Raw genomic sequence first — 9,661 nt, 5'->3', positions numbered from 1 at the left:
ACTGTTTGTTTTTACAGTCTTCCCTTTTCATCTCCACCGAAACAAACCATTAAGGAGTGGGATTCTCTATTAAGAAGGAGTGGGAAGAGGAGGTAAATAGATGAATGCAAATCAGGGAGGAGGAGGGAGGGGGTGTGAGGGGAATGGAGGGGGGGTTGCGGGGGGGGGATGAGTGTTCGTCTCCTGATAAGAGTGTTTGTATTCCACTACCGGGTGAGAGAATCAGAGAGAGGAGAGGAGAGGAGAGGGAGGGAGAGATGGAGAGAGAATAGAGGAAGTAGGACAGATGACTGACTAGGACAGCGACTTCGGGAAGATGGTCATCCACACACACACACACACACACACACGCACACACACACACACACACACACACACACACACACACACACACCCTCTCTGTTGGAAACTTACCTTCACAGAATTGGAGTTTCTCATTGTAGTAGTGATGCTCCAGGGAAACGGCTGTGGGGGGGGAAAATAGAGAATGGAGGTTAGGATTTTGGATTCTCTCGGTGTGAGAGGAGCATTGTGTGCTTGTTGTGCTTGTTGTTGTTTTCTACACACGATGTCGATTAAGAGGAACAGGAAACTAAGCTGGAGAAGACACGTCTCCCTCAACTCCAAGGGGCCGTGTTGGCAAAGTGTGACCCAGGACAGGGGCTCATGGCACGGTCACCGGGAGCAGGAAAGTGGCCGGTCCGGTGGCCGGCCTCTCTGGCAGCAGCAACACCTCCAGGATTAGTAGCATTAATCAGATAAGGGGGTGAGGGGCCAGACAGGCCCAGACATGGGCACCTGCTCTGGGGCTGGGTGGGGACGGCTGGAGGGAGGGAGGGGGGGAGGGCAGGGTGGGCTGGGGGGGGCTGGCAGTGGGGGGTACCCTCCTCGTCGCTCCAATGAGCCTGGGTCTCCCTCTGCTGGGGGGATGTGGAAGTATCAGAAAACCAATCAGAGCAGTCGCCCGTATATGTGTTGACATAGTAGTAGATGCACAAACAGGAAGAGAATCCTCACACTTTCCAGTTTATTAGGTACAATAACTAAAACCTAACTGTTCTTAAATAAATGCTACCTATATGAAGGCTATAATGTTCTGAACCCAGACTAATTGATATTAATAGTCTGGACAATATAATAGAAACATCTGGAATGATTCCATCCATGCGTCTGGGGGCTGGTGGGAAACACCAGGTTGCTAACACATCGCAGGACCAACATATAAAGTCAATTTAGAGTTTCCACTCAACCTAAACTTAGTCTGCGTGACGTTGGACTGTGGGAATAAAAAACATACAAACACTGGGATGTAATGCAAACTCCACACAGAAACCTTCTACCAGTATTATGCAACACAAGTCTACAGCACCACAGACACCAAAACTAAATCTGATTACCCTCCTTGTGGGTTCCCAGGCTGCATTAGGTTAAGATAGGTGTTCCTAATAAACTGGAAGAAAACATTTCCTCCTGCTCAAGGGCCCTGGGGACAAACAACCTGAATCACCTTCACACTGTAAGTGACTTCATGTTCAAGTTACAACTGTTTCTGTTTCTGTTGATTATTAGTTATGAATAAAGAGGAACACTGATGATCTGAAGCCACGTTTCCAGAGGTGTTTTATTTTGAAACTGTCTGACTGAGCACACGCTCCACTTTGTTAAAAATATCAAACACACACATTTTACTCTAATCCAATGTAATCTACTGTATATGCAGTGGAATCATGACCCGAGCTGTCGTTACACTGCTGTGTGAAAATGTTGTGATACTTTTGGATGGTGATTCTGCTCCGTCTCACCCCTCCTCCTCCTCCCTCTCTCCTCCCTCTCTCCTCCCTCCACTCTGATATCAAGCCACACTTTAGTAATCCTCCAAATGAAAGGATTTGGAGAGAGAGCATCGTCTCCCCACTGAACATTGGAATGAAAGAGAAGGCAGCTTCTCAGATGAGAGAGACGAGAGAGAACCCCGTGATATGAGAGGGAGAGGGGGAGACACAGAGACTGTACACAAAACCAGACGGATCAAAATATACACGGTGAGAGAAAAGAGTGAGACAAGGACGAGGGAATAACGAGAGAGAGGAAGAGACGTGGCACAGGGACAAGGACAGAGGGGAAATAAAAAGAGACACACAAATAAAAACACACTAAACTGATGGAGGAAAATGATACGGGCCTACCCTCATCGATGCTGCTAAAAATCCTGATGATGTTTTCTTACACCTGACATCTATTGCACTTCTGTCCGTCCTGAGAGAGGGATCCCTCACATGTGTCTCTCTCTGAGGTTTCTACATATTTTTATCTGTTAAAATTGGTTTTTAGTAGTTTTTCCTTACTCTTGTTGAGGGTTACGGACAGAGGATGTCACACAATGTTAAAGCCCCATGAGACGAATTGTTATTTGTGAATGTGGGCTATACAAATAAAACTTGATTGATTGATTGATTGATATATTAACGATATGGCTTTAAGAAGAGAGGATGGAAATGCAAGAGAGGCCTTGTGCACTAGAAAAAACGCACAAGGCTACAAAGTGTGTATCCATTTCAATTTGTGCATAAGAGTGGAAATGCCATAAATACAATTTGCTAAATCATAATAAAGCATAACTGAGGTGGAAAAGTTGGTAACTCATGACAATTTACACATCAGAAACTACCTTGTGAATAAAGTGGAGCATGTAACTGTTAAGGAGCCAGAACAGAGTGAACTTTGGACTTTGTCAGATGAACATAAACACAACTATAGATGAATGGAAACGTTTCTTCATATCTGCTGCATGAGCCGATTAGCAGAGGTCATTATATTGACTTGATGAGTTAATAATATGCCAAAGTTCTGGCTTATTAAGTCAATCATACTGGTCTGTTGTATTAACTCGACGCTATCGGCTGCATGTTGTATTTATTATGTACTTTTGTAAAATGTATAACAAGCTGGAGTCACGTTACTCTGAGCTGTAACTGTGGAATCAGAGTTATTTTGAAAACGGTTGATTTCTCGAAGATTTGTTTTTAGCCTGCTCAGCAGAGTGTAACTTCCAGGGTGTGTACTGTGTATTAAGATGTGTAATTCTCATAAAAAGCTAATACAAATGCGCAAAATAATTTGAAAAATGGGATGAGATGGCTCATCCGCACTGCTGTTGGGGACTGCAGGGGGGGGGGCGATGGAAAGGGAAGCCTCCTGGCCTGAGGCAATATGAGGCTGGACTACACTGGGCCTCTTGCTATGTGATCTGGGAGAAAGTCAACAGTTTAGTTTTGCTATCGCTGTGTGGCAGGACCCCGGGTCAACAGGAACACAGGGAGCGTAAGAGATAGAACCTCGGAGGCCTAATAACCTGTGTGCATGTGAGTGCGTGTGTGTGTGTGTGTGTGTGTGTGTGTGTGTGTGGTGTGTGCACGAGTAAATGAAGGTTTTAGGGTGTAAATCCTTCATACTAATAGCCTCTGTGTGGACAAGTGTATGTGTGGTTAACGGGTGTAAGACGTAGGCGAAATAGGCAGGACCATTAATCTGTGTGTGTCTGTGTGTGTGTGTGTGTTTGTATCTTTTGTGAGCTCAGGGGGCGGCAAAAATCTCTTCTTCACATATAAGGAAATCCCATACATTCCCAAAACAAGACAAATGCAACTTATCTTAAGCACAAACAGACATCCAATATAAACACTATTTACCTGGCTCTCCTTTATCGTGGTACTGATAGGTGCCAATATCTGTATCTGAGGGGCGAGAGAGAGAGAGGGAGAGAGAGAGAGAGCGAGAGAGAGAGAGATGAGCATCTTGCTGTCAGGGAAGAAGCAGAAGACAGATCAGCAATTTCGCACCATGGGATAAACAATCACTATCAGCCAGTGGCCTGTCCCGTCTGCCAGCACCACAGCTCAGATAAGACCCTGTGAGGGAGGAGGAGGTGGGAGGGGGTCCGAGTCAAAATGGAGGTGGGGGGGGGGGGCAGAGGGGTATTAATAAAGACGGGAGTGTGCCTCAACCCACGCCACCTGAGGGACAGATGCAGATTTACACACATGCACCATATACATTTAAAAGTAGACACACAGACTGAGCGGGCAGCAAATATATACAGCATGTCCAACATACACACACACACACACACACACAAACAAGTGCAAATACTGATAGATACACACACACACACACACACACACACGCACACACACACACAAATTGCTGAGCTGAGCCTTTTTTTGTCAGTGTTATTCCTGCAGGCCCAAAACCATAAGCAGCCAGACTCGGATTCGCACAACACATCGTTTCTTTATCGCTCCGCTACTGTTGCTGCTGCTGCTCCTGAGGCCAGGTCACACTAATACAACCAGAGAGCTGATGGCAGACACGCAAACAAGCACACAAGCACACACACACACACACACACACACACACACACACACACACACACACACACACACACACACACACACTGCACCTGGATACAGAGGCTCTCACAGCTCTGTAAGTTACTCGTGTTTGCAAATTGAGATTTAGAAGTAGCAAACAAACCTGCAGATTGATTCTGTATTTGTAACAACAAATATTCCAAAACACACACACACACACAAATACACTGGCTATGGGCTGTGGAATCTGTCGGTTGTGTTATGCAGCTGTACAAACTTTACACATTTGTTACATTGAATTATAGAACCAGCTTCTGTGAATCTATATTTTTGTTTTCAAGGTGGATGTACACGATGTAAGGACGCTGGCGATAGGAAGCGTCACACCTGAGCGACCAGGCCTCGTCCCTCACATGTATCCATCCACGTTTTTCCAAGATAGCAAAAGACACACACACACACACAGCAGGAAAAAAACAAACAAAAAAGGATATGTCACCGTCTCCAAGGATATACAAGCTGTCATACCTCCGTGTATACACATAAACACGGGCGCACACTTGCACACAACACACAACACAGTCAGCCTCAGAGAGACACTATCTTTGTCTAAAGCTCAGCAGACTGTGAACGACGAGACAAAATGGAAGGGAGGAGAAAACAAGAAAATGGAGAAAAAGAGCATTTCCGTCAGACAGAGGAGATGGACTGATAGCTGGGGCAGAGAAAACGCACAAAAGTGGCAGAAAAGTCAAAGTTGCACTCGGCTCACTTTGCCCAAAACTGAACCGGTGAGCAAATCTCAGTGCATACATGATGTTGGTGATGTGCAGATTCTTATTCAGGGAAGCTTATGCTTAAATATCATATTCATTCTATAGCAGATCATCGACTCCAAAACAATCAGCCTGGGTTATAAAGAACTATCGACTATGACCATTGGAAAAAGAATCTTAAAATCCCCCAATGGTGCAGTAAAGGTCATAAGTTGACCACCTCCGTGTTAGTGGATGGGACAATGGATCAATTTGGGATTAATTAATTATTTGATTCTATAACAACAGGGGGAAACATCATGATTGACAGCTGAGACTGACCCGTACTAGTTGAGCGAAACCCAGATACTGTGGCTCCACATCGTGATAGATTTTGCACAGACTCCGATTCGAAAGGATGTCATAATTAATAGCATCCATCTGTTATGCATTTTGGAAACAGATGTGGTAAAATCATGAAGAACCTCATGTATCAAAAGCAAGAAAATTCTACGGGCGCAAAGAGAAAGTGAAAAGTGACAGGGTGAGAATTGGTGTTGACTGAGAGTCGGACTGTGAAAGTTGGATGTGCGGAGGTGATGGAGGAGGTGTGAAAACAAAGTGAGCGATGACAGAAAGAGGCCGAGCAAGACGGAGTGAGAGGACAGACGGACGGGAGAGAGGCGGAGCACTACTGAGAGGGAGGGAGATGGAACACGGTGATAAAGGGCCTACCTTTAACTTGGAGTGTGCTCTTGGTGGACCACAAGTGCAGCTCAGCCAGGCAGAACGCCATCTGACGGAGGAGTGAAACCCGAGTCTGTGGAGAGAGGAGGAACAAATGAAAGATGGAGAAAGAGACAGGGCAGACCAAACACCGCTACAGATGTGTATCTCGGTGAGACGACATAATAGATTGACCTAAATATGCCTGAAGGGTCAAACTCGTATGTAGGTGTACATGCTCACACACATGCCAACGTGTGTGACGGCCTCGCTGAGCACAGACAGGGACAATACATTTCATTTTCCACATGTTCAAGTGTCGAACAAATGACAAAGCACAACAAGGACGTGTTTGGGGTCATTTTGAACCTTTATTATGTACAATAAAGATAAAATGAAAGAGATATACTTTCCCTCTAATGATTGTGACATCAGAAACCCTCATTGTAGTAATAGGAGTATAAGGCGTTCTTACTAACTGTGCTGCAACTTCCTGTTCCCGTTGTACCTGTCTTACTCGTAAGTAGGGTTGCAAAATTCCGGGATTATTCAAAGTTGGAAACTTTCCATGGGAATTAACGGGAATTAACGTGAATAAACGGGAATAAACGGGAATTAACGGGAATAAACTGGAAATGTTGTGGGTAATTTATACTAACTGTATTTACCTTGTCATGTACAGACATAAATATAAACATTTTGTTTTGTCATAGGCTGATTTGAGCCCTGAGGAAACTTTGGGCACTTGACTATATGCTTCTGCATCGTTGTGTCATTCTTAACATAGGTCTTTGCACAGTATTTGCTAATGTACACAGCCTTTCCTTCTACATTGGATGGGGTGAAATGTCTCCACACATGAGAGAGTGCACGTGGCATTGTTCTGTAGAATAAGATGAGAAAAAAGTTTGTAAAAAAACATTAATGCAATGCCAGAGATATAAATAGTTAGCCAAACAATTGGAATAGTCTGTAAACATATTTTACAATTGATGGATAAATGAATGGAAATAGGCTAGATGAACAGATGAACAATCCTCAATCAGCATGCTAATATGTTTTCCCGAGTAATATCATTGAAACTTACCTGACTAGTCCTTCACTCTACAGCAGGCCTCAGTAGCCCTGCTGTAGAGTGAAGGATGCTGGGAGTTATCTGTGAATGCTCAGTGGAGGGTTGAAACTCAACATGCAGCGTGTGCTGCATTCCATACATCTTTAAAATAGAGTTTTGAATGATGTTTTTACTGCTCAGCGTTTAATTTGCATATATTTTTTTTTTTTCAAAATTCCCAAAATTCCCGAGCTAAACTTCCCATGGAAACTTCCCATGGAAAGTTTCCGGAAATTTACCGGAAACTTTCCGCCCCTTTGCAACCCTACTCGTAAGTGACAACTCGTCTGTGAATGCACATTTTGACCCAAAAAAAAGAGGCAAAACTACAAACATTGTGACAAAACGACAGACAGACACGCAAATGAACTCCAACTGACACCGAGGCAAGGTCACGGGCGGCGATGCCTTGTTCACACATCACAGGTGAGCAGTGACGGACACACACTTTGGAGCTGACAGCTCAGACAAAGCCGGCAGCATTCCTTGCATCAGCTAATGAACGCGGAGCAGGGCTGTGCAATGCGCTGGAGGCCCCTCCTTCTTCATTACAGTTGTTATTTTCTCTCCAGTCAGTTAACTCTGGTTCCTGGGGGCCAATAGAGGGTCACATGCCAGGGCAGAGGCGGGGGGGGGGGGGGGGGGGCGGTCACACTAACCAAAGGGCCTTGTAAGGGAGTTCATATAACCTTTCAAAAAAAAAGACAGGTCAATGTGAGTTCAATACAAATGCAATGTTTTTAGAAAGGTTTGAAAGTTTTTTTGGGAGTGAATCACTGAAACTGGGACATTTTTTTTAGCAATTTTGACATTGATTTAATCAGATTTGTTTTACACATTAGATCGTCATATTATATCTTCCTTTAATCCGTAACATGTTTTATAAACCACAGCAGAACAAAGCATGGAGACATGGCACAGCTTTTCATGTTCTTTGTGCCAAATAAGAAAATTCTGCCTGAATTTGATAATCTGGGATCATGTCAAATTCAATATTACCAATTTCTAACCCTAACCCAATTCATTTTTACACATAGAAGTCATATTAATGTCATTCAGAACACTATCTTAAATAAATAAAAACAATAAAATGAATTTAGAAATCAAGCAAACAACAATAAAAGATTATTAATTTCGTTATTCGATGATGTCCAAGCTAAACCGATGGTGAAAATCCTGTTGTCTTAATTTTGTAAGAACAGGAAATAAACAAACTGGAGCTTAGGTTTCCCACATCACCCAAATTCCTCTGACAATACATCTGTGCTTTAGTGTTTTAACTTTCATAGTCTGAAGCATAATTGTCGTGCAAACTGAAAAAACTTTCCAATGTAAAAGAATATAGTTATTTTCTCCTAGGTGTGATGGAGACATATCAGTATTAAGTGGTGTAAGAGAGGAGTGGCTGTTCCACACTGTCCAGAACAGTATCTCTGTACAGCTGGAGCCGTTGTGCTGTGCTGGCCGTTCCCTCCTGTATCTTTGCAGCTGCCTCCCTCCGTCCCTCCATCCTCTCCCGCTCTTATTTTCTCTCGTTAACGCTGAGAGGGGACTCTCTCTTATCTTTCCCCTCTTGCTCCTTGTGGTGTGGGATGGAAAAAAATATCTAATTTTGTCACTAAACCCCCAAAACTAAAAGTCCCAACATAAATACACATAGATAACAGTGGGTGCCATGGAAACGCCGGGGCTAGCATGGCACGGCAGCATCGGCGAAACGGGTTTACTGACATAAGAGGATTCTTTCATCCTCTTCTCGGAAGTCAGCCCTTCTAGTTTGGAAAACCTCATTTCAGCAAGCTTTCATTTGTTATTGCTGGTGCGGCTAACCTTAAAGTTGAGAGCGTGTTCTGTGCAGCTGTCGGGGTCATGGCAGAAGAGAAGAAACAAGGAGTCGGACGGAGACACGAGAATCTGAGGGCAAATGGGTGAAAGTGTTTTGGACCACGCTGCTGTGTGGGTCCATGATGAATGAATGTTTTTGAGCAGCCAATACAGAGCAAGACAGGGAGGATTGTCCTGATGTGCACAGAACCTGCAGGTGAGCTCAGTCTTCTGTGCCTGATGAGCTGCGTTCTTTAACTGTGCCTTGAATCAGATCCACATCTGAAGAGGCCTTTGATTGACTTTGATCCTGTTCTGGCTAAGTTCCCATCACACAGTGGATCCCTGAACTCCACAGGGCATTCAGCCATGCTGAGTGAGATTCCAAACTGTAACACACAGTTCAAAGGGAACTGGGAGCTGAACAGCAGCTCATCAGGGATCACGCCTCACTGACTGGAGCAGCAGAAACAAAACTCAAAAGAATTTAGCTTACAATGGAGGATATATATGTATATATATATTAAGTGTAGGGACGGGAATCGGCAGGGACCTCCCGACACGATACTATCACGATACTTAGGTGGCGATACGATATGTATTGCGATTCTGTAAGTATTGCGATTTCCTGCGATTTCTTTTGGTTATTTTTTTTTTTTAAATACTGGATCATGGAAAAAAGTTGAATCATACCTTCAAATACAACACAGTCAAATTCACTTAGAGCTTTACAAGTTTTATTTCAAATATTAACATTAAAGGGACTCTTACCTTTGTTGCATTTTTACACTTTTTTTGGATAAGGTTAAATTGGTATTAATAAGGTAATGACACTCTAAAATGCAAGACCGACCCACCAGGAGTAAAAACAA

At 43.8% G+C, this 9,661-nt stretch overlaps 1 protein-coding gene across 1 annotated transcript in view; it reads right to left on the bottom strand.

Moving 5' to 3' along the window:
- The window catches only part of wdpcp (WD repeat containing planar cell polarity effector), an 80,336-nt gene that overhangs the window by 52,836 nt on the left and 17,839 nt on the right, over positions 1 to 9,661 (bottom strand). Inside the window, exons 3-5 of the mRNA XM_061087567.1 lie at positions 5,861 to 5,945; positions 3,690 to 3,734; positions 415 to 465 (exon numbers count right to left, since the gene is read on the bottom strand). Of these exons, the coding sequence (XP_060943550.1) occupies positions 415 to 465; positions 3,690 to 3,734; positions 5,861 to 5,921 (157 nt within the window). The 5' untranslated portion in view covers positions 5,922 to 5,945. The remainder of the gene's footprint in view (positions 1 to 414; positions 466 to 3,689; positions 3,735 to 5,860; positions 5,946 to 9,661) is intronic.

The sequence above is a fragment of the Limanda limanda genome, chromosome 15 (genome assembly GCF_963576545.1).
Source record: "Limanda limanda chromosome 15, fLimLim1.1, whole genome shotgun sequence".
In the NCBI taxonomy this organism is placed as follows: domain Eukaryota; kingdom Metazoa; phylum Chordata; class Actinopteri; order Pleuronectiformes; family Pleuronectidae; genus Limanda; species Limanda limanda.
This window is presented reverse-complemented; position numbering and strand designations above follow the sequence as displayed.